The 26,490-nt window shown below is 44.4% G+C and overlaps 1 protein-coding gene across 1 annotated transcript in view; it reads right to left on the reverse strand.

Moving 5' to 3' along the window:
- LOC142578245 (cell adhesion molecule Dscam1-like) overlaps positions 1-25,205 on the reverse strand; it is a 170,588-nt gene extending 145,383 nt beyond the window's left edge. The window contains exon 1 of the mRNA XM_075687645.1: positions 25,133-25,205. Coding sequence (XP_075543760.1) covers positions 25,133-25,205 — 73 coding nt within the window. The remainder of the gene's footprint in view (positions 1-25,132) is intronic.
- Between the last annotated feature and the right edge of the window lie 1,285 nt (positions 25,206-26,490).

Raw genomic sequence — 26,490 nt, forward strand, 5'->3', positions numbered from 1 at the left:
CGCATTTATATCTCACAATTAAATTGTGCCGAGTTATAACACTGAAAATTTGAGCGACTGAAGCAAAAAAAAAAAAAGATAGAGCGCTTTGCGCTTCGTTCTTGCGCATCGTTTTTGCGCTTCGTTCTTGCACTTCGTTCTAGCACTTCGTTCTTGCCCTTAGGACTTCGTGCTTCATTCTATACCTTGTTGTAGCCGTTCATATTCGTAGAGTTGAGGCTGAGCGCAACATAATCATGAATGGGCACCAGCTAGCCTTATTCATTGTTCTACTTAACACATCACTTTTGTCGGAATTATACTGAATAATTGAACTACCTGTTGGGAATCTGTGAACCGAGAAGTGATGATAGCCCTTGTGATTTGAGGCAGCCATAGCTACCAAGCAGCAAAGATGCAGTGTAGCAGAAAGAATAAGCGCCATGTAGTGGCAAAGAAGAGTTACTTTGGCGCTATGTGCCTGCGTAATTGTTTGCCGAAAGGTGGGGCGAACAGAAATTCATGGGTCCCGTTGTGGTTACTGCAGTAGGCAAGGGCTTTACTGCATTATCGGTGGTTACGTCGTTGCACACACCCTCGACCAGTGCTCGCAGTCCAAGAAGGGGCCACGTTGCTACATTCGCTAAACACGTAATTGATTATGTTTTGCGTCGTCGGCACCTCAATGTTGTTGTTTTTTTACTTTCGATTCAGAAAGCTTCCTTAAATAAAGTTGTAGTCATTTCATCGCACGCACGTGCTAATATAAATAGAAGCGATGTCGTATGCACTAACCTAACGAAGCATGCCGGATTCAGATAACATAAACACCCACTCTCCCAAAGCTACCTGAAATATCTAGTTAGGTTCACTAAACTAGGAGGCGAGAACATCAGAAATGCCTTCTTTGTGTACAGTACAGTGTCACCATGTTTGCTGCGTCGAGTGACGTCTTATTAGCCCAAGAAGTGTCGTGCACGCATCGAACGCACACATAATGAATGCAGCTGCTTGATAGAGTGGCTCTGGAAATACGAATATTCTGTACACACCCATGTAGATGGGTCAACTCTGTCACAGTCCTAAGGCGTGTGGCGACGGTTCAAGCCTTATATGTTGTAACTATCTTCGTTTTATTCCAGGAGTGTTTAGAATGAGAAGCGATAGAGCACGTGAAGTGGGAAGTTCACTGACAGTCTTGCGGAATTAGCTACAAATATGTCTAATGAAAATGCCTAAAGAAAGGGTATTTTATGCTCGTAAGAACTTCGGAATCATCTCAATGTCCTATCCGTTCCTTCTCGCACTTTGCTCCCTTTCATGTTTTGTACCATATTTAAAGTTGTCTTAGTGCTATATACAAGCCGGGAGGTCTCCTGTCTTTTGGCGACGTCAGTAATCTCCCTCTGTTGGCTACGTCTCACCGTTAGTGGTATTTTAATCCCCCTTTTTTTCCTCCTCAAACCTTTCAGGGTACCTAAGAGCCATTTTCGCAAAATATCGGCACGACGTGTGAACACCGCTGAAGAAAAATTACGTTTTGTCCTAGCGGCGTAGCATTTCCACCTCTTCTGGTGGAAAATCTCTACAGTCAGTAGGAGTGGAATTGAAGGGCGGAGGGCACAACAAGGACAATAGGAAAGACACGAATAAGCGCGGGTTTAACTCTCTTCTTGCATGCCTGTTTGTTCCTTCACGTTGCGACTGTAATATTGATGGACTACCAACTAGCCGGCTCTCAAGCCTTACCTAATCTCTAGTCATCTTCAGATAACCGTAAAGCCCAAATGCATACTGAAGAGAAATGCTAGGTTAATTTGCAATTATAAAGTTTACTTTGAGAACTATTTTTGTTAACGGACGGTTTTAGCGGTGTCCGGCGTTCCCCTAAACGTATGGGCTCGCCCGACCTGGGGATCGAGCGAAATAGCGGGTGAGCGGGGGTGCAAACATGAGTTGCCTGCACGGGGCAGCCACCTAGTTGCGCAGGCCTCAACCAGACAAACACAGAGCTAATATTGCAGTAAACAAGTGGATTCTACACTTCGCTTATGGTAGCGAATTTCGGGCAGCGGCGTAATTGTAAACACAATTACGCCGAAGCCGGACATGATTGCGACACGTTTTTTTTTTTGGGGGGGGGGGGGGGGGAGGGGATGCTTTAATACAGCGGAACCTATGTTTCTCTTTTAATGTCCTGTTAGTCCTACCCTCGAGAACTGATGGATTAAAGACTAATCGTACGATTTTAATTAGTTTCTGTGGTCCGCGTAACATTATAGTTCCCGAACTTCAAAACGCACCTTGGCCATGTGGTGAAGCTCCGCTTTCGTCTTTCCAACTTTATTTTTTACCGTTAAAAGAAAAAAAAAAAGAGGAAGGGGTGGACTAGCTCTACATTATGAAGGCTAATTAGGGAAGCTAATGACGCACAAATTGCGCCTATTAGTGCGCCGTTCCTCGTGACTTTACCGTGTGTATATTGTATATCTTGTAACAGTTTTCGCGACGAGCCCTGAGAAAATTAAAACTTTCGATTGATGTCGGTGCTTAAGGTTTTTGATGAGCATTCAGAAAAAAATAATACTCTCCCATTAACTGGTACGTTAAGAAAACGCACCATTTAGATAATCAGCATTAATTTCCAAACGTGAAGGATCGTTTCCCATTCTCGCCGTGTCTTTGAACATTTGTCATTTCTTGTCGGTTTTTATGCAAAGTGGAAATGTCAGGTGTGCCGTAGAAGCATTAATAAGTGTGTAAGCTATTAAGCCGCACGATTAAAACATTTTGTTTTGTAAAAAACTTAGTTCTACCAATACGAAATTTTTGACTATACAATAAGAAATATTATCTGTAATTAGAGACGTCGAATCAAACTTACCATGTGTTTAAGTAAACAGTCGGCTTATATACAGCCCTGTTTTGCTAGGCATGAATACCTCCTGCATACAGGCAATAAAACAAAAATTAAAAGATAGGCGATGTCTCAGGTACCAGGAAAATAAAAGGTTATCAAAAATGTTTCCCCACAATATTCAGATGAATGTGTCATTCAAGCGGCACCGATTGTTGTTCCTTTTTGAAGGGCATGGTGAGTATAAAAGAGCTACCGAATTATTACAGCAATATTTACCCTTGGTGTGGCTCTTATCAGGACAAGTTCTCACCAGGTATATGCACCTCCGGCTGCAGGAACTTCATGACTTTCATCTATAGCTTAGCGGCCGAAACTGAGCTTTCCTCTGGAATGGGCCTAGTCGCTAAGAAATAGAAGGATAGCCAGCGTCAACCCAAAGTATTCTCTACAGCGTTAAATGGGGCAGGAATCTACGGGAGCTGGGAGCGCATTTAACGAAGTGGTGGAAGACTGGTTCCGAATGATGGCCAGAGAGTGAAAAGAAAAGTTTGGTTGATGCGGGGAAATCACACCACAAACCATCACATCACAACCTCGAAACAGGGAAATCATGCCACGGACGGATCCCGCTGCTGGCAAGTAGATTTGACGGAGAGAGTGGGGCTTCAAGAGGCGAAGAGGTGAAAGAATTGCGCTCTAAAAAACCGACTCGTGAGTGGAGATTGCCGAGAGATAGATTAAAGAAGGCAATGGAAGCATAGGAATATGATAAAAAGAGGGCCGAAGGGGAGTATGAATCAGAGGGAAAAGAACGCAACGGTGCATGCGATAAAGGTGTTCAAGCGACTTTCGATTCTAGGAGCTGCAGTCGTATTGCGAAGGCGTTAACGGCGGCTTTCGCGCCACGATGGAGCGAGCTAGCGGGGACAAAGATTGAAGCTGGGCTTCGAGGAGAAAAAAATGGGTTAGTTATGTGACTTTTCCATCGGTACATGTACAGATAGAGAAACGAAGATTGGAAAGCCGGGTAGAGGATTGAAAAGGGTGGCGGATAATAGGAAAGCAATGAGCCCGGTCATAGAATCGCCTGAAAATTTGAAATGTATCCCAAAAGTCTAAGTTAGCATGATTTTTTTAATGCTAGTGTCATAAGCTCACGTGGTTTGAAACAGGAGTTCGCGGAAAAGTTAAATTTCTACCTTTGCACATGTTTGCTCTGAAGGTAGGATACAAGACGCATTGTCGATCATTGAAACTAGCACCAATTACGATACTTAGTTGTGTGTGTGTTTTTTTTCATGCCAGGTAGCTCTTCAGTGGCCTGCGGTTTTACAGACGACTCGATACAGTGCATAACGTCAGTTATGTTGCAGCGTGTGACTGCGTTACCTTTAAGCTTCTGACCAGGTCATCACATCTTTCTTGGAAATCACAGAGAATGACGTGGCTCGTATGCCAGAATGGAGGTCTTTTATAGATATCTAAATAAATGAAGCATCGTGAAAACGTTCGTTGGTTACAACTATCATTCGTATTCAGAGGTAACTGTCTCGGGACCACGTGTATAGAAACATAGGCCAAGTTTGCTGCAATGCAGGGAGTTGCCTTACGCATACAGTTGGTTCCCTCAGTATTTTGTTCCTTTGCACTGTTTGTGCCTGTACTTAATAGCGCCAACAAGAAAGAGAATGTCAGGAAAGAGATATTATTTAAGAATGTCAATACTAGATACTCAGGCGAACTGCAAGAGTGACGGAAAGCCTCGTCACCACGGGTGCCTTATCATCCATCACACACAGGCATCCTTTTTATTATCCTCACTGCACAGTGAAAAACGAAAGAAGACACAACCGTCCTGTTACGCAGACATGCCTAGGAATCAATTGATTCATTCCTGTGCCTCACCGTTGCGTACTGCAAAGCCATGTAAAGGCGTACCTCTCCCATTCTGCGGTGATGTGTGCTGGTGCATTCACGTTTGCTTCTGGCTCAATCTGTGCTCGTTTCTTCACGTTCGTTGCGGGAGAAACCTGAGGTAAGTACAAGAGGTCATGGCAAGTGACATTGAATAGGTAACTTTCGAAGAAATTATTTGTCTTACAAAACACGAAAGTGCTTCTTTCCCTTAAAAGTAAAGTTATCTTGTTTGACGTTTTAATGAGTACAAGGAAATGAATTATTTTCGCTGCGCGTACTTTTAGCGTTCCAAGTATCGCTATTCAGCTCCCTAGCAAGTGTTCCAAATATTTGAAATAGTGGCAGTGTAAAAGAACGCTTAAGTGAAAGGGCTTGGGAACACATAATTAAATCTCTAGAGAGCCCACATCAGCCGATCTTCCAGCTGGAAGATAAATTGCGGGCCAAGAAAGGAGCCGCCCAGGCTATTTCTTGGATGAGGCTTCATAGGCTGAGGCCACAGGAAAGCGGGGAGAATAAATAGCTAATACGGAGGCTCTTATAGTGAACACTATCTACACGAATGTCTTCTTTATCTGCTTCATTCGTGTGCGTGTGTCTGGGGGGGGGGGGAGCGTATTTTTTCATTCTCGTACTTCCGCGCTGGGGTTACTGAAAGTATTATTTTGTATTTGGGCCTCTTGCACGCATAGAAGTCTTCCATCATTCAAACTTTCGATATTTGTATTGAAAAGAACAACAGCACTTTTAGTGGAAGCTCAGCCGGCACGATAAAGGCGCTTTGTAATTTTCGACATGTAGTTTGTTTTTCTCCCAGCTGACTTTATTTCGGCTACTAAGTTAATCCCGTTAAAGCAAGCATCAAAGGGCAGGGCACTCTTTTTGAACAGTGTCGAGCATGCTTATTTTCCTAACTTTCATTGATGTGCTCTTTTCTGCCTTTCTTTGCGTGTTATCTGTATAAGCAGCACATGGGGCGATAAAATTGAAAATCATGACTTCATCTACCTACTCGGGTGAGCAGCATCTCAGCTATATTCTGGTTTTTATCACGGAGCATTTTAGAGTGTGAGCATGCGTGCGCGTGTGTGAAGAATCATTGCATCCATGAAGGTACATTCTGCGGCCATCATATTTCGCAGTATAGTGGCCGGGAATCGGGCCCACGACCTCATACTTAGTTGCAGAACGCAACATCTATCGAGCTACCCAGCAAGCAATCACTGCTAGGGATCCTTCAGGTAATAGGCGTTGTAGTGTTGCGCACTCAGGGGTCCGGGAGCACCAGCTATTGTATCGCTGCAGTTCATTGTCGAATTCTCTGGGACGGCTCCGATTCGTGTCAGGGTCGCCTTGCTTTTTGGTGTTTTGGAGTTACGCGCATAGACACTCGTCATCAGTTTGCAGTTCGACGGGGAAAATGCGAGAGCGCTGTGCGAACGAATACGACCACTTTTCTGGGTTGCACTCCCGAAAGTGAAAAAGAATATTCTCAGCCAGACCGTCTTATCGCTTTTAATGCGCTTCATTTGTAGGTGAGCCGTGTACGACGTTGATTCGTTAAAGCTTATTGGTGAAAGCAACGAATTTGTTATCTGACATTTATTTCAAGAAACAGATGCGCAATGCATGCAAGGTGTGCAAACATTAGGCTCAGGGCATCCAACTCTTTCACGGCGATTCGAGCAGTCGCAAATAGCATTTACCGGTCAATAAAGCATCACAAATACTGGCCAGTCACGCTTTTCCAATTTATCCCGCTGAGACGCGCTGCATCGCGACACAATTTGCGAATATGCAGGGCTCGTCCATAGAAAATTAACACCACGCTTAATCCGACAAGCTCTTTTTAGCTGTTGAATGTCGGTGCATTTAGGAGATTATTTCAACAGCGGTGGTGGCGCGGTACGAACAGGAATAGGCTCTGCGGGAGGGTTCTATCGCTTACGGAGGGCAGAATTCAATGAGGAGGGTGACGTCAATCACCACACCTCGAACAAGCTCGGCCTAACTATTTTTTTAGGACGAGAAGCTCCAGCTTAAGGCAAGAACGCTCATTTTATGAAGCACCGTAAATCCCATGAAAGGTACACTACTTATTCAGCTTCGCCTGGAATGTGAGGCAAGGAATGCAACGGAAGACTGTAGTGTTCAATTACCACACGTACGTGCATTTCACTGTGCAGAAACCAAAGACAAGTGTCCCACGATTAAGACACTCCCTAATGCGAAACTTCAGCGCAGCTCGGCACGTGTTTTCAGTTGGCGGTATATTGAGGCAAAGAATTTGAGAGCGAAATCACCGAACCGACCAACCGGGCCAGTGCCATCAGCGCCTTCACAGAGTGAGGGGCAGTAGGGGAATGTTGGCATGATGTAGTGTGTTCACCAAACTAGTCGTGTGCAGAAATAACCAACATACTGAACTCGTATAGAGCGATACTGATTAGGCTGAGGGTTGAATTTACACCAAAAACTTTACGTCCACGTATTTTCTTTTACTTTTTTGTCACCACTGCGCACAACTGCCAAATACAAGTCCGTATAAAAAAAAGAGCACGTCGTGAATCAAGGAACTGCGCAAGACTGTAGAAAGAAAGGCAGTGTGTAACAACAGTATAAGTACCACTGGTTAAATTCGGTGTAACTGGAGAGGTTGGAAGCAGTACGACTTCCTCTACTTTATTTAACTTCTACGCAAAAAAGAATATTTTGCTTTCAAGCTACACAGTTAAAAAATTATTATAAAAAGGACACTTCATAACCCAAAAACACTAACACATGCAAAATTGTAAGAAAGAAAAAGTACAAGAAAAACGACACATCAAACTAAAGCGAGTCACTGCATAAAATCGTTCCTTGTATTTTGAGAGCGCGTCCATATTTATAAAGAATTATTTAACTAAAGTGAAATGTAAGCTGTCCTTTGAAAACCGACTAGTTGGTCATTGTCAAAGTATCGCCCCAAGTCACAAGAGATGATTTCTCGGGGCAGTAAGTTTGAAGCGCAACTGCTGCATCTTTTGGGCATACAGGGGAGCAGTCGAGCAACACGTGAGCTACGTCCTCGTTTTTTGTTCCACGCGTGCATGATGCGGGGCTCGCAAGAACAACTTTAATATGTAGGTGCTTAGCGTATGACACACCCAAGGAAAAATCGGCGAAACAAGGTTCCACACTTGACGGTATCTTCATATATACACCAAATTTCTGTCCAGGGTCTACGGCAGGCAAAATTGATCTTTCAAACTATTCATTGAACCATGCCGCAGATTATCTTCTGAGCAGTATTTTACCACTCGTGTCCAAAACATGCTTCGACAAACTGTTCGAAGGCAAACGGCCCCTTGAAGGGTAAACCCTGCTGATTTCCTAGAAGTTACCGATGAAACTTCGGCGGCAGTCTCGAAGGTGGCAAGTCCTCTAAAAAGCCTAGTCTCCCTACTTTTATTCCACGTTTTAAAGCCGCTGTATTGGATGGTCGCAGGACAATGCAATTTCTTTTCGTGTGCCTGCGTTTTTCCACTGCCAGATGTTTAGCTTTTAGTCTTAACATCATCTGTAACCCGAAAGAGCGTAGGTTAGGGCATGCTGGTATTCGATACCAGAGGTGTTTTAGCGCACGAAAAGGGACGAGAGACAGAGGCAAGACGAGGATACAGCGCTACATAGCGCTGTGTCCGCGTCTTGCCTCTATCTCTCGTCCCTTTTCATGCGCTAAAAAACCTCAATCATCTGTAAATGAAAAGCAGTCGACCTATCGCAATAGAGTTTGTGAGGGCAGCCTGTAGCGCCATTCATTTCCTGTAAACATGTCAAAATCTTGCATAACTTTCCGAATAGACACACGGGGTAGTTAAACAAAATGTTCATATTTGCATTGGACGTGCTGTCATTGACGTCAGTGTTCAGCCTGAAGCGAGGTGTGAAGCGTCGTACATCGCGAGTGCATGGAGGGGCAGCAAAGCTTTCATAGAAGCCCACACGTTGAAAACATGGCAGTCCAACAACCGTGCATCAGACTTGGCGCCTGTGTGCGACGAGCTACCATTTCCGAAGGAACATAATGTAAGGTGACGCTATTTCCATTAAAAAAATGAGGTGCGGTCATTTTTGTTGAAGAAGCCACGCAATTTATTTTGTTGGTCTGCGAATAGGGCAGTATCTTCAAATGCCCTGCCAGTCGACTCGATCGGTGTTTCGGAATTTTAGCACGGGAAGCAATGAGGCGAAACGCCAGCGGTATGGGTGTCGTCCCCCATCACAACCATGGAAATAAAAACGTTTTTTTTTTGCGCACCGAATAAAGCATTCGGTGTTGAGTGCTGGTGCCACCGTCGGACTCCAGAACGGTCAGCCGGCAAAGGCGCACGAAGGTCACCAGCTTTGATTGACCACGTTGACTAACCATGAACCACACCTGGCAAATGATACACCACCAGAATTCGGAAAAATGCTCAAGAGCGCACACGTCTGCTCACTACAAGAGCTGCAATTCATTGCAATTGACAGCGTCGATAACGTCCTTTTTCCAGTGGGCTCTAAAAAGTGATTTAACTCTCAACAAGAAACTAAAGGACAGTTCTCTTTTCTTTCCTTGAGACACTTAAATAAATTTGATTAGAAATTTTATTTTGTTAGAATTAAAGAAAATTGTCCTTTATTTACACATACACATAAGCACTTGCACTGATACACATACACACTTGCACTCAAGTATTTGACCTCTTAAAGTGTGCGCTTGTCTATCTTATGTCAACTGAGACGCACCTCGAAAGGCTTCTTCAAAAATAAAAGATGTTTTGCCGAGGTGGTACCTGACTGCTTTTTTTTTTCTTTAATGACCCCATTATGCTCTGAGATTTGAGGTACAAACAATCATAGATTGCTGTCAAAGTGAGCAACAGCTTTTTTATGTGACCTGTGCACAATATGATTAGACAACGTTATAGAATCCGTGACAATGTTACGAATTTTTTGATACAGTAGGCGCGTCTTGCACCTATCGGAAATTGCTTGTACAGCAGTCATACTACGCTGAAACATATAGCACGCTATCACGTGCAATGTGTCCCAATTACACATCGCACCCTCTGGTTGTCTCGGTGACGTGACGCTACAGGCCATGTGCCGCTAATGTTACGTATGGCACGTTAGATTTGCCCGCCCTATGAAAAGGGCTCAGCCACATATCATCGTCATCAGCAGCAACCAATGATCCGCACCTGCGCTTCAGCTCCGTTCTCCTAGCCTACCCCTCCTTACTCAGGTTACCCTCTTCAGTTTTTGTCCTCTCCAGTTAAGCTGCGAGAGCGCCATCTATCTAACATTTCGGAGTATGCGAAGCGTACAGACCACATATAGACAAAGAAATCTTTCGCAAAGAAAAAAAAGAACAGGTGATCAGTCAGAAGCAGGCATAAAAACTGTAGCACACATTCGGCATTGGTAAGAACACCACCTTTCCCTTTCTAGAAATACTGTAGATGGCGTCAGCCTTCAATTCCTAAAAGAACCCGGTCTCCTCTAAGTTGCTACGTATAAGGGCTTTTCTAGAGGTGGAATCCTCGGCCTCATATTGCTGAACGCTGGCTAAAGCTCTGTCTCCAAACCTGATAGCACTCCGCTCGGGAGACACCCACTGTGCTTGCGCGGCAAGGATCTTACTGGTTTTAAAATCCCGAAGTAGTGGACAACTATATCAGCATTTTGTGTAGCGGAGCATAGCTGGCACGAATTGGATGCTTGCTTTGCGCTTGCTGCTAAGCGCTTCGGAATTGGATTTCATTCGAATGAGTTATGTGACAATCTCTCGCCTACAGGTTCCCTGGCTCCGTGGGCGATATATTTCGCAACGCGCGAACGATAACACTTCTTACATGCTGCAGAGGCCCGGATATTGCGTGAGCGGACGGCAAAGTTCGCTCACTAAAGGTAAATTTTCGTTGCTGGCGCATACTTGTGAACTGCAACCTCCCAGCAGTCACGAGAGGCAGAAAGACGGGGTCTTAGCAAAAGCTTTTTTACAGCCAAACTGTCAGAATAATAGAATAACAACGTTTGGATTTTTCTCAACTTTTTTTCAAGAAAACATGTACAGTGAATTTTCATAAACTGAACCCGTAGCCAAAGGCTAGCAATAGGTCCCATACTTAAGGGCAAACATTCGGCAAGGAGGCTTAAGACTGCTCACGTGTGGGAATGCGAAAGCATTGTAGTGACTTTGGTGAAACGTTTTCGATTGATATTTTCGACATCGACTGAAGAGCAAGGGACTCGAGAAAGCAACGCACTCGTTTTATACGCTCATGATGTGGCGCCACCTCCTCCCCATTGGCTGAGCCATCACGTGCCCACATTAGGCCAGATGATTAGTCAGCGAGATGGCTGGGACATGACATGTGCAATGACGCGCGCAATAGGCACAGTCAGCCAGAACCGTAGAGCTGCCGTGGGGTGGAAAAAGCGTGCTCATCTCGCACCCCAGAGACCCGGTTTCTATTTCCATCCAGACCAAAATGTACAGTTTTTTTTCAGGGCCATTAATTTATTTTGTTCAGAGGAACGTCCCTGAGAAATATGGCGTCAATTCGAGCACTTTTACGTTTTTTTTACTCTGCGCCGTCAGCCATTTTTGGTACCATTGCTCGATCACGCCGCCGAGGATGGCGCCGGATTTTAGCGTAATACAGCATACCATGCATTCGCATCAATAAGGCATGCATGCACAGGTTTCAAACTTGAATTAAAAGCCTGATAACAATAGACAAATCTCACAAGTTTCATGTTGCATAAATAAAAGAAAAAAAAACAACGAAGCAATAAGAAAATAGAACACTGAACTACACAACATTCAACACTGATACATAATACACAAAAGGTGGACAAACAGGGTAGATTGAAATTACCGTTAGCTTATCAGATAATATAAATCTTCATTCAATGAAAGGAAAAAAAATGAATTGCAGGTATCTATAGGTTGTTAATACTGGGAAAGTAAATGTGAAGACAATGTCATCATAACAGAATTAAGGATAAGAAATAATTTTTGCAATGATATTGAAGTTATGGGCTTCTTTTAATTCTAGTGGCAAAGAGTTCCATGCTTTAGCATCCATGACTTGTATTTGTCGCTCTCCAAATGTGTAGGGAATAGGAGGTAAGTTACGGTTAAACGAGAATACATTTCTAGTGGCACGCGATGTCGTCCGGTACAGGGACGCGGCGAGAAAACGTTTATGTTTCACTATACTGTTAGTTGAGATAACGGCAGTACCTCCATATTTTCGAACAACGGTTTGCTGTGATTAAATATATCAGAGTGAGTTATTATTCTCATAGCCCTTTTCTGAAATTCAGGTACTGGCTGTAGGGATCCTGTGAGCCCGTTCACTCGATTCAGCAAAGTGTGCTAAATCACTATTTTAAAAATTAATTAAAATAAATTACGCGGTTTTACGTGAAAAAAACATCATCTGATTATAAGGCACGCCGTAGTGGTGGACTACGCATTCGTTTTGACCACCTGAGGTCATTTAACATAAACTTAATAAATCTATGTTCACGATTGTTCTTGCATTTCGCCCTCATCGAAATGCGGCCTTCGTGACCGGGATTTGATCTCACGACCTCGTGCTTAGCAGCACAGCACCAAAGACTGGTGTCTGAGCAACCACGGCCCGAACCATGCTTAATCCATGCAAACTAGCTCAATTTACTAAAAGGATGCTGTATGCGGCTTACCTACGTTGGTGCACCCTTTACAGGGCTATAGTACAATGTGCTTTTTTCGAGTATACCGGTACTAATTGCGCCCATACCATTGATCTTACCTAATTGGCGAGCGATTCTGGCTTTTGTGGAAAGCCTAAAGCCGCCTTCCAGGCACTGTTGCCTTGCAAGAGCTGTGTTTACTCCAAGTGAACTCGCTACATTTCCCAAAAGTGTTCTGTATGGGCGCTTTGTCTAAACATACCTCTTTCTACGGCGGTGCTGCTTTCGCAGGAGTATAATACAAAGTGGTTAATTTTCGATTACATTGGCACTAATTGCGTCCGTAGCATACATTTTACCTACTGTGTGAGCAATTCTCGCTTCTTGTGGGACACCCTGAAGCCACCTTTTAGAAACCATTGCCTCGTTCGATCGCTGCTAAATCCAAGCAAACTCGCTCCATTTCCCGAATTGACGCTGCGCATCTGCTTTGTGTCAACATACCTACATCTACGGCAGTGCACCCTATACAGGAGTGTAATACAATATGGTTAATTTTCGAGTACTTGGTGCTAATTTTGCCCGTATCATTCATTTAACCTACTCTGCGAGCAATTCTCTCGTCTTGTGGGAAACCCTGAAACTGCCCTCGAGACACTATTGCCTCGCCTGAGCCGTGCTTACTCCAAATGAACTTACTTTATTTCTCAAAAGTGGGCTGTACAGAAGCTTTGTCTCAACATACCTACGTCTATGCAGGTGCACGCTTTGCAGGCCTGTAGTATAATGTGGTTAATTTTTGGTTATATGGACGCTAACTGCTCCCGTACCATTTATTTCACCTACTCTGCTAGTGATTCTCGCTTATTGTGGGAAACCCTGAAGCTGGCTTCCAGATCTTATTGCATTGCGCGAGCCCCGCTTAATTCATGTGAATTCGCTCCATGCCGTAAAGTGATATTTTACAGCGGCTTTGTCTCAACCTACCTCCAACTACGGCCGTGCACCCTTTACAGGGCTATAGTAGAATGTGATTAATTTTCGAATATATCGGTACTAATTGCGACCGTTTCATTGATTTTACCTATTATATGAACAGTTCTCGCTTCTTGTGGGAAACCCTGAAGCCACCTCTCAGAAACCATTGCCTCGCTCGAGCTCTGCTTAATCCAAGCAAACTCGCTCCATTTACCAAAAGGGTGCTTTAGAGTGGCTTTGTCTCAATATACCTATATCTACGGCGGTGCACCCTTTACAGGAATATCATATGATGTGGTCAAATTTCGTGTATATTAGCACTAATTGAGCCCGCAGCATACCTTTTACCTACTCTGCAAGCAATTCTAGTTTTTGTGCGAAACCCTAAAGCCGCCTTCCAGACACAATTGCCTCGCGCGAGCCGTGGTTGCTCCAAAGGAACTGGCTCCATTTCCCAACAGTGGGCTGTAGGGCCGCTTTGCCTCAACATACCTTCTTCTATGGCAGTGCACCCTTTACAGGGTTATAATGCAATGTGCGTATTTTTTGGTATATCAGTACTAATTGGGGGGGGGGGGGGGGGGCATGCCATTCATTTTACCTACTGTGTCAGTGATTCTCGCTTTTTGTGGGAACCCTTGAAGCCGCCTTCCAGACACTATTGTTTCACGTCGGCTTTGCTTAATCCAAGAAAATTCGCTCCATTTCCCAATAGTATAGCATAGAGCGGCTTTGTTTCAATATACCTTGTTCAACGGCGGTGCACCCGTTACAATTCGGTACCTTTAAACATTCTATAGCTCCATAAGTGTCTTTAACTGGAGATCCCGATAAGATATTCGACTATGGGGCCTCCTTATGTATATACTACACAAATGTAATATTTCTGTATTTTTACCAATAAATAAATTCTGAAATTCTGAAAAATTCTGAACATTTTTGGTATATCGGTACTAACCGCTCCCGTACCATTTATTTTACCTTCTCTGCGAGGGAGTCTCGCTTCTTGTGGGAAACCTTGAAGCCGCCTTCCAGACACTATTGCTTCACGTGAGCCATGCTTTATGCAAGCAAACTAGCTCCATTTACTAAAAGGGTCATTTACGGCGGCTTTATCTTAACATTCCTGCTTCTACGGCGGTGTACCCTTTTCAGCGATTTAATATAGTGAAGTTATTTTCTAGCATATTGGTAATAATTGCACCCGTTCAAATAATTTTACGTACTCTGCCAGTGATTCTCGCTTCTTGTGTGAGACTGTTAAGCCGCCTTCCAGACAGTATTGCCTCACGCGACCCCTGTTTAATTCAAGCAAATTCGCTCCAATTCCCAAAAGGATGCTTTATGATGGCTTTGTCTCAACATACCTACATCTACTGTGATGCTCCTTTTACTAAAGCATAATACAAAGTGGTTATTTTCGAGCATATTGGCATTAATTTTGCCCATACCGTTGATTTTACCTACTCTGGGAGGAATTCTCTCCTCTTGTGGGAAACCGTGAAGCCAACTTTCAGAAACGATTGCGTCACTCGAGCTGCGCTTATTCCAAGCAATGTCGCTCCATTTACCAAAAGGGTGTTTTGCAGCGGCTTTGTTTCAACACACATGTATTTACGGCGGTGCACCCTTTACAGGGCTATAGTACAATGTGGTTAATTATCGAGTATAATGACACTAATTGTTCCCGTACCATTCATTTTACCTACTCTGGGAGGAATTATCTCTTCTTGTGAGAAACCGAGAAGACACCTTTCAGAAACGATTGCGTCACTCGAGGTGAGCTTAATCCAAGCAATGTCGCTCCATTTACCAAAAGGGTGCTTTAGACCTATTTACGGCGGTGCACCCTTTACAGGGCTATAGTACAATGTAGTCAATTTTCGAATATATCGGGGCCAACTGTGCCCGTACCATTGATTTTACCTAACATGCGAGTGATTCTCGCCTCTTGTGGGAAAACCTGAAGCCGGCTTCCAGACATTATTACATGGCGCGAACCCTGCTTAATCCAAGCGAACTGGCTCCGTTTTTAAAAGGATGCGGTACAGCCGGCCTTTTCTCATAATACCTTCATCTGCAGCTGTGCACCCTTTACAGGAGTATAATTCAATGCGGTTAATTTTCGAGTATAATGGCACAAATTGCTCCCGTACCATTCATTTCATCTACTCTGCGAGTAGGTAAAAAACTTACTCTTTACATTTTCCTTGAGCAGCACGAGCCAACGGAGTGCCTAAAGCATTATACGTTATGCTACATGGCGATATGCTGCTTATATACAAGATACATTTACGATGAGCATAGTGCATCGCAATAGCTATGCAAATATCGGCAGTGACTTAAGCTGTCGAGTAATTTTCGATAGAGATTATAAGCTAAGGGTACTAAGAATCCCTGGCTCCGGACAGGCCGCCATTCGCATATGAACCCGGCAACGTTTAACGCTAGAACGTTATCTAGTGAGGCGAGTCTAGCAGTGCTATTGGAGGAATCAGAGGGCAGTAAATGGGATATAATAGGGTTCAGTGAAGTTAGGAGGCCAAAAGAAGCATATACAGTGCTAAAAAGCGGGAACGTCCTGTGCTACCGGGGCTTAGCGGAAAGACGGGAATTAGGAGTCAGATTCCTGACAAATAAGAATATAGCTGGTAACATACAGGAATTCTATAGCATTAACGAGAGGGTGGCAGGTCTTGTTGTGAAACTTAATAAGAGGTACAAAATAAAGGTTGTACAGGTCTACGCCCCTACATCCAGTCATGATGACCAGGAAGTCGAAGGCTTCTATGAAGACGTGGAATCGGCGATGGGTAAAGTCAAAACGAAATACACTATACTGATGGGCGACTTCAATGCCAAGGTAGGCAAGAAGCAGGCTGGATACAAGGCAGTGGGGGAATATGGCATAGGGACTAGGAATAGCAGGGGAGAGTTATTAGTAGAGTTTTCGGAAGAGAATAAAATGCGGATAATGAATACCTTCTTCCGAAAGCGGGATAGCCGAAAGTGGACGTGGAGGAGCCCGAACGGCGAGACTAGAAATGAAATAGACTTCATACTCTGCACTAACCCTGGCATCATACAAGATGTGGACGTGCTCAGCAAGGTGCGCTGCAGTGACCATAGGATGGTAAGAACTCAAATTAGCCTAGACCTGAGGAGGGAACGGAAGAAACTGGTACATAAGAAGCCGATAAATGAGTTAGCGGTAAGAGGGAAAATAGAGCAATTCCATATCAAGCTACAGAACAGGTATTCGGCTTTAACTCAGGAAGAGGACCTTAGTGTTGAAGCAATGAACGACAATCTTGTGGGCATCATTATTGAGTGTGCAATAGAAGTCGGTGGTAACTCTGTTAGACAGGATACCAGTAAGCTATCGCAGGAGACGAAAGATCTGATCAAGAAACGCCAATGTATGAAAGCCTCTAACCCTACAGCTAGAATAGAACTGGCAGAACTTTCAAATTTAATCAACGAGCGTAAGACATCTGACACAAGGAAGTATAATATGGATAGAATTGAACATGCTCTCAGGAACGGAGGAAGCCTAAAAGCAGTGAAGAAGGAACTAGGAATTGGCAAGAATCAGATGTATGCGTTAAGAGACAAAGCCGGCGATATAATTACTAATATGGATGAGATAGTTCAAGTGGCTGAGGAGTTCTATAGATATTTATACAGTACCAGTGGCACCCACGACGATAGTGGAAGTGAGAATAGTCTAGAGGAATTCGAAATCCCGCAGGTAACGCCGGAAGAAGTAAAGAAAGCCTTGGGAGCTATGCAAAGGGGGAAGGCAGCTGGGGAGGATCAGCTAACAGCAGATTTGTTGAAGGATGGTAGGCAGATTGTTCTAGAGAAACTAGCCACCCTGTATACGAAATGCCTCATGAGTTCGAGCGTACCGGAATCTTGGAAAAACGCTAACATAATCCTAATCCATAAGAAAGGGGACGCTAAAGACTTGAAAAATTATAGACCGATCAGCTTACTGTCCGGTGTCTACACAGTATTTACTAAGGTAATTGCAAATAGAATCAGGAACACCTTAGACTTCCGTCAACCAAAGGACGAGGCGGGATTCCGTAAAGGCTACTCAACAATAGACCATATTTACACTATCAATCAGGTGATCGAAAAATGTGCGGAATATAACCAACCTTTATATGTAGCTTTCATTGATTACGAGAAAGCGTTTGATTCAGTCGAAACCTCAGCAGTCATTGAGGCATTGCGGAATCAGGGTGTAGACGAGCCGTATGTAAAAATACTAAAATATATCTATAGCGGCTCCACAGCCACCGTAGTCCTCCATAAAGAAAGCAACAAAATACCAATAAAGAAAGGCGTAAGGCAGGGATATACGATCTCTCGAATGCTATTCACAGCGTGTTTACAGGAGGTATTCAGAGATCTGGATTGGGAAGAATTGGGGATAAGAGTTAATGGAGAATACCTTAGTAACTTGCGATTCGCTGATGATATTGCCTTGCTTAGTAACTCAGGGGGCCAACTGCAATACATGCTTGTTGACCTGGAGAGGCAAAGCTGATGGGTGGGTCTAAAAATTAATCTGCAGAAAACTAAAGTAATGTTTAACAGTCTCGGAAGAGAACAGCAGTTTACGATAGGTAGTGAGGCACTCGAAGTGGTAAGGGAATTCATCTACTTAGGAGAGGTAGTGACTGCGGATCTGGATCATGAGACTGAAATAATCAGAAGAATAAGAATGGGCTGGGGTGCGTTTGGCAGGCTTTCTCAGATCATGAACAGCAGGTTGCCATTATTCCTCAAGAGAAAAGTTTATAACAGCTTTGTCTTACCAGTACTCACGTACGGGGCAGAAACCTGGAGGCTTACGAAAAGGGTTCTACTTAAATTGAGGACGACGCAACGAGCTATGGAAAGAAGAACGATAGGTGTAACGTTAAGGGATAAGAAAAGAGCTGATTGGGTGAGGGAACAAACGCGAGTTAATGATATCTTAGTTGAAATGAAGAAAAAGAAATGGGCATGGGCAGGACACGTAATGAGGAGGGAGGATAACCGATGGTCATTAAGAGTTACGAAATGGATTCCAAGGGAAGGGAAGCGTAGCAGAGCGCGGCAGAAAGTTAAGTGGGCGGATGAGATTAAGAAGTTTGCAGGAACAACATGGCGACAATTAGTACATCACCGGGATAGTTGGAGAAGTATGGGAGAGGCCTTTGCCCTGCAGTGGGCGTAACCAGGTTGATGATGATTATGACGACGACGACGACGACGATGATGATGATGATGATAAGCTATGTTCAAAAGTTTTTTGATATCGCTGCCACCCAGTAATATAAGAAATTGCTATTAATTCATGCAAGGTTTTCTACTGGGCTTACTGGTAGAATAACTTTAATTCTAGCGAGAAAATATTGTGGATATCTGATATTTTATCAGAAAATGTGATGGGGCTCTGCGACACAAACGATAAACGAGAAATCCGCTTGAGCCTGATGACGTGAACACTAGTGAAAGTTAGCTTGCATGGTTCTCGTAGTCAAAGCCGAATTCCTACTTTAAATCTTCACGCCCTTGTAACGCGGAGCGGAACGCTAAATGACGCGAATCGATAAATAAACAACACCGTACTTCGAGCGCTAAACTTTACGTGCTCTGATTTTGTGTTGCAGTCTGTTAAATCAGCGAGAAACGCCATCCGGTGCCCAATTCGGCTGGAAGCGAGCACCTAAATAGCTGTGAATTCCGCAAGGGACGGAAGCCTAAATACCGGAGAGCCATGCGTCGTCGTTTCTGTGAACGCCAGCGGCCATCAATCTGGCCTCCTCAATTAGGCGTGCAATGCAGTTCGCTCGCAACTCATGGCATTATAGTTCCCGTGCCCGGGTGAGACGCGCTTCATTACCCTAAAGCGATCCCCTTTGTCGTCGCTGTTGCCGATAGAACATACGACGATGACGTGGCTGCTGGGGACCATCAACAACACGAATGCAAAAAAATGAAGACGGGAAAAAGGGATATTCTTTTCTCATATACTTTCTTTACTGTCTAGATTTATGCCTAAAAAGAAAGAGGCGTTTCTCTTTCTGCGTTTTCTTGAAACTACATCCTGTGGGATTCTAAACACTTCGAATAAACCAATGTATCATTTCAGTTAGGGATGCGCAAAAAATAGATCTACTGCGTTAGCATATCCCCGTAATGCCCAAACAGTTCTGCAACAAAGAAAATTAAAACAACTTGTTTACCTTTTATTTCTGTCCGTGGAGAACATATTTGCATAGATTGAATGTTATGTGAGAGATGTTATCGTGTAGGAATCAATAATCAGCTGGTTTGCTGACTATAGGCCATGCATTATGCTTCCCATGCTTAAGTCACACTTTTGTGATATTCGTGGAGCATACAAGATAAATCGAGCATTGCAGGTATATATATATATATATATATATATGTATATATATATATATATATATGTATATATATATATATTATGACGAAGAAGATCGGCAGGCTGAAAAGCCCCGTTGCCATCGCGTGGCACGTACCCAGTTCGTTCGCTGGCTGCGCCCTACCTGCTGGTGCTGAGTTTGTCGCTGCTGCTCTACTAGCCGAATAAACCCCCCTTTACAATATATATATATATATATATATATATATATATATATATATATATATATATATATATATATATATATATCAGAAATGTTAAGATTTACTTTTAAGCTACAATGCATTTAGACACCTTACATGTACATATACTTCTACTTTATAGCTCTTCTGCGAATATCCGCACTATCATGTCGCAAGAAGTCCAATCTAAAGAAGAATACGCATAATGCGTGAGAGAATTTTAAAACAGTAAGAGCAACAGAGAAAGATAAATTTTGTCTCAGTCTGAAGCTAGTGATATCTGTTACAGGAAAGAAGAGCCTTGCGTGTGACTGATTACTGCTAACGTTTTCGCTTCGGCAACTCTATGAGTCCATAACCGTTATCTCAACTTCGCACACAACGATTGTAGGACAACGATTGTAGGACAAAACAGGAGCAGCACACTTGTCGTGGTGACGTAGTGGCTTTGGCGTTGCGCTGCTAAGCCCGGGTAAGCGGGCTCAAATCGAGGCCGCTGGTGCCGCGTTTGGAATGGACGAAATACAAAAACGCTCGCGTACCGTGCAAGGGATGCACCGCAAAGAACCACAGGTGGTCAAAATCAACGCGGAATCCACCACTACGACGTGCCTCGTAGCCATATCGTGGCTTTAGCACGTCAAATCCTACAATTCCAGTAATTTATAATGGCAGCAGTGTAATCATTTCACTCATTGCCGTGAAACGGAGCGCACGCAAGCCAGGCTCCGGAAGTAGATTGCAGCGTAACAGTGCAAGGAAGAAAAAAAAAGGCGTGGGTCGTGGGGCAAACATGTCCTAGGCTCTAGTCAACGCGCTCGAATAAAGTTATGGAGGAATTTCGCTTGTGGCATTGATCCATGCTGTAGGAGAGAGCTTCTCCTACTGCTCGCTTCCGCTCGCCATTGCCTAAAAGCATTTCATGTGCTTGTGTTTCTGCTAATATCACACCTTTCTCTAAACGTTCGTGCTGTAGAGCCCAGGCAGGTGCTTTGCGACTGCCACTGTACGGTGAAAGTTTTTAAAGCGGCGTGAAAAGGGGCCCTCTAAAGAGTAACGCACACGAGATAGAAAAAAATGCGAGAATTTGTAGGATGCTTAAGCTTCCCCTCTAAGAATATAGAATGGGATAGCATTCAAAGATCCCTGACTGTTTCTCACGTTTCCCGGCAACTGGAGCGTATGTAGCTGTAATGTTTACTTGAAAATGCTTGCCGCGAACGCTATGCACGAAGGCGAGCTTTGTGGTGGAACCACGGCCTCTTGCATGGGCCGCGATGCGGCGGAGGCGAGCGCCAGCTGGAGTTGTTGCAAAGAACCGGGCGCGCCGCTTCGTGGCCCCCAAGACACCCATCGCGCCGGCGCGCGCAATGTGGCGGCCGCCGCGGCCACTCTGTAAACCCCGCAGGCGGTTTGTGTGTATGAAGGAGTTTCTTTGAGCCTTCGTGTAACATAATTATGTTTCCTCGTATAGTGAAATTACAATCTGAGAGCTATCATGTCTGTAGGTTGTGTGCAAGTCGTAGGTTACGATTTTCCTGCGCATTTTAGCTTGATAAATTGAATTCGTTCAGTCAATTGATTGCATCCTGTGGAAGGCCTGAGTATACGTGGTTCGAAAATACTTTTGCTAATACTACGTCTGATGCTGGACGCCGACGCCAACACCAGATTTTAGCGACACGCGCATCTGAATTCTGTCGCGTTAAAATGCGAAGCTGGCTTCGTATGCATCGCTGATGATAAAGAGGTACAATACCCGTAGGTTACAGTGAAGGAAAAATCTTGTATTCAGCAACACATTATATTGTTATAGCACGAGAAAAGAATTTTAAAAATGTACTTGAAAAGCGGAAAATGAAATGAATGGAACTGCGTCGTTTCATCGACGTGCACTTATTTCCAATAAATGCATCCGCAAAGTTGGATTTCAGGGAAAGGAAGCGCACAAAAAGAAGCTCATCGGTTATGACAGTGAAGTAGAGCTTGAAACTATCATGATGGCCTGGCAGCCTATAAAGATATGGAAATGGCTCGCATTATTGCAGAAGCCTTTTATGATGTAAAATCGTAGGGCGCCTACGTAGTAGTTCAGCGTATTTCTAGTCAAAGCAAGTTATGCGTCAGTTGGCCGAATCGACTCGTGACAACGGCTTCGAGCGAAGAAACTCATGATCTCGTTGCATAGTCTGGACATCCGCACAGTCTTAAGACGCAATCTAGCCCACTTTTCTGTGTGGAAATAGTTCAATAGAGGCACAGTGAAATTAACCTCGGAAAATATAATTGGCCTACCTGGAAATTTCAAAGTAGCAGCGGATCTTTGGCAGCACATGGACACATCAGTCCATCGTTTACGAGCGGAACCATAGGAATCATAAGGTTATATCAATACTTGCGATAACACAGGTCTCCGAGCGAGGTATCAGTTGTGCCTTCTATTTCTCATGCTGGGCTCAAATAGAGCTGTCTGTTTGCATCGTTCAGCCTTGGAGGAAACATGGAGGAAGCCTCAGCGGAAGGTTAAGAGACCGTAAAGTGTATTCCGCATTTATGTAGCGCCGTGGGCAGACCTTAAATGTTGATTGAAGTCTCCACAGTGGCAGCCTAATCTTTACTGCTGCTACTTTTGTTATTGCTTTTTTGTGTGTAGAACAGAAAGAAATGAAGTGGCCGAAGTTAGTTGCTAAAGACGGTAATTTGTGGGTTTTTATGTGTCAAAACTATGCTATGATTGTAAGGCACGCCGTAGTGTGGGACTCTGGATTAATTTTTACCATCTCGGGTTCTTTAACGTGCACGCGAGGCACGACATACGGGCATTTTTGTATTTTACGCCCCCCCCCCCCCCCCCCCAATTGAAATGCGGCCGCTTCTGCCATGGTTCGATCCCCCACCTTCGGACTCAGCAGTGTAATGGCAGAGCCACGACGCCAAGACACCACCACAGCGGTTAGGTTTTTTGTCCTCGCTCTCTTCAAGACAATCTGTTGATAAAGTAAGTACGGAAACCAACCTTTCTGCACTGAAAGGATGTAGAAATGCTGTTTCGTTGCGCTTCATTTATCACGAGCTTGGACATGTGGCGTGATTTATTGCAGGCCATACGTAGTTTTGCAGGTATTTACTGGAATTTGTACGCCGCTCCTAATTTTACAGTAAATATTTGGTTGGTGCAGTGAAGCATGCTTTTTTCATAAATCGACTCTTATCGCTGATTCCATGTTTTATACGCCGACGTAGGCGATGATTTCACATTTAAAAAATAGGTCAATATCTTGGTATTCAAATGTTCTCTTCCGTGTTGGATAAGCTTTACTTTCTCCGTCAATAAACTTTAGTCAATCTTTACCATACAGTTAGCGACGGAAATAGGCATCATACGTTCTTGAGTTCTTCTTTGCTACATATGCAGCCTCTCTTAATGTCGGCGTAGTCAGTCATGAACAAAACAACTGAATATTGTGTCCATTTGTCACAATCGGACACGCGTTTGGCGTGCACAAAAAGTAGCGCACAGAAGGCAAATGTATACGGGAAAGCAAATTTATCCCTAAACATATACACCTCTGAAGTGAGGCACATGCCTGTGTGCTGCAATAATAAACGGCGGCAGTAATAATATTGTAATAAATTAAAGATACACAACAAAAGCACATTTCTCTTACGCGAAATAATATGTTCGGACCTTCGGGATCACTTATGATAGAAATGAAGCACTAGCTAAATCTATCTATATTAGATATCATAGAAGCCACGCCGCGAGCAGGCAGTAAGGCAGGCGACAATCATTGGATGAGCGTGATGTAGTACTATATACTGCGCTCAAGGCAAGAGCTCCCTCCCACCCTCCATCTTTGAAGTAGTACTAAATCTCCGAACATAAGATGCAAGAAACAAAAAAACAAAAAAACAAAACAAAAATCGAGGCTTTTGGCATTATACTTAGACCCAAAGACCTTGCGATGGCACATTTCGGTCTGTTTAGTACACGGTGCTTCTGATGCGCCTGTGCGTTAATGCACTTGAACCGCAAAACACACGCCTCTGAATGTGGTCATTGACAACTAGTGCTAGGAAGCCGCAAATAATACGCAGCTTGGTGGCAGGCCTATGCATGTTGTGACGAGGTTTTGTGGCGACACCTAGAGTACACTGTTGATTGAAAGATTTCGGTGCACAAATAATTATATGTTATTCCGCCTTTCTCCTGTTTGTTTTCTTTTGTTGCTTAACTGTTTGCAGATACGATGCACAACAGAATTTAGACAAGGCAAGATTTAGCAGTTGCAAATACTCAGCACTAAGAAAAAAAGTATAAGTTGCCTATCGCAAAAGAAAGGACTTCTGCGTGGTTACGAATCTCGAAGGCATACACGACACAGAAAAGGCTTGAGGCAAGAGGCTTAAAGAACCAAAGAAAACGCTCGTTATGACTTGCTTTTGCAAGCACATGAGCGATCACTTATATTTTGATTGTGCCTTACTTTGTTCACTTGCGCCTCTACCTACACTTATAAAGGTTCGTGCTAGTGCATAGGGAGTCTACATTAAGCGGCCGAGTCTCTGATCAATATGTCGTGCGCTTTAGTAGTATTCTGCTAATATGCAGAAGTTGTCCTTATTGCGACAAAAAATGAACGATAGCATGATGTTTTGGTAATATGACGTAAGTTGTGAAGTAACCTCACGTCATATCTTGTGATATGTATCCTGACTAGAATTTGAGTTTGCAAGAAAGTATGTATTGTTTTTATCTCATGATCAGTACAGTGAAGCTATCCACTGCCTAATCTACACAACATACTTGGAACATGTCAATAATCTTTCCTTCATTCTACTGAGTTTGTTGTGTAGAGTCTGCCACATTGCAGCATGCGTTCATGTTGTGGCTGTGTATTTCATGCGTTATGCATATTTTGTTCAGCTAAATAAAAAGCTCAGCAAGTATGATTCAGCGAGAGACCATTGTGGCAATATACGTTTGAATTCAGGGAATCTCAAACTTGAAAGTTTAAAAACGCGATCTGTATACTGTTGATACAAAATCCTCACCTGACTCTAGGCCATTGAAGATGAGGAGCTTGGCTAGAATGAAGGCAGTCCAGGGTATCCTACCGCACCCCATGATCTTAGTTTCAAGCAAAGTCCGGTGATGGACTGGTAATCCACCAGCAAGCGAGACGTTCAAGCAAAGTACCCAATCGTCTCTTCGTCGCACAAAGCACTGGGAAAGTATTCGTTATCGGGCGTCCCCGCTGTCGCGGTAATATTTCCGCCGCCAGGCGTCGGATAGGTTCACGACGCCGTGTCTTTTTAGCGCACAGATAAAGCACTGAAAACGCAGTGAGATGGCGTCTAGAGCACAGATACGTGAAATGAAAACGGTTATCCTGTGGCTTGGCAGTGCTACGCTCAGTCAATAAAGTTGTCTAATTCAGAGATGGGGCACAAGCACAACCCAATATACTTAGAGCAGCAAAATTCGTTCCATGTCAGTAAATACTTCACATGTAATTGATGGGGAACCAGCAAAAACTGAAATGCAGCGCCGCCAGTGAACACACCGAGAACCAAAATTTTTTAGTCATAACGATGAACCATTAGATCCTCCTGCCTCCAAAGTCTATCGCCGAAAGGCAATCAAGCCGCTCGAGTGCCCGAAACCGGCAGTGTTGTCCCTCTTCATGGGCACTTGTTCGTAGAGTTCCTTGCTTGGGCGATATGCAATTGAATCCTACATCCTGGGGCTCCGTACACGCTGAAGTAAACGCGCATTACAAATAGCCCACAAGATCGACGTACCACAGAGCTCGGAACAACCGTCAGCACCGTCGTTACCGCTCTCTTGCAGCGTCATTCATTCCCGAAACACTCACGAGCCAAGCACAACAGAGCGGTGTCCGCTGTGCCGCTCGCTCGTCGCCAGAAATAACACGCACGTCGTTTGGGTTCCGTGATGAGAACGATAACGCACTGGCGGCAGTTTCCAGGTGTCACGCGGCTAACAAAAGTAGCGGCCGTACGAACGGGAGACGACCGCCCTCACACGCGTCACCAACGCACCACCAGCGCCGCCCGCATGCGCTCCTTGAATCGGCGCACGAACGACAGCCCGGCGCGCGGCTTCGTCGAAGCCCGACTCCGGCAGTGCGAGCCGCAAGCAGCGAGTCCCGCGCTTCGCGTCGCCGGGTGAGCGCCGCCTCCGTGCTGCGCAGCCTCCGAACACAAACTACGTGCGTTCGTGTGTGCGCGCGGGGAAAGGGGCGCTCGCGGCCCCCAGCAGTCGCACGCCCTCTCCCTAACTCCTTCAAAGCGACGACCTCTCGTCGCGCGCTCACCTTCCCGCCTTCCCTACGGCGCCGCGAGCAAAAGGGGAAGCGTAGCGAGACGACGAGAGCGTCAGTCGCGGT

Source organism: Dermacentor variabilis, chromosome 4 (assembly GCF_050947875.1).
Source record: "Dermacentor variabilis isolate Ectoservices chromosome 4, ASM5094787v1, whole genome shotgun sequence".
Lineage (NCBI taxonomy): Eukaryota > Metazoa > Arthropoda > Arachnida > Ixodida > Ixodidae > Dermacentor > Dermacentor variabilis.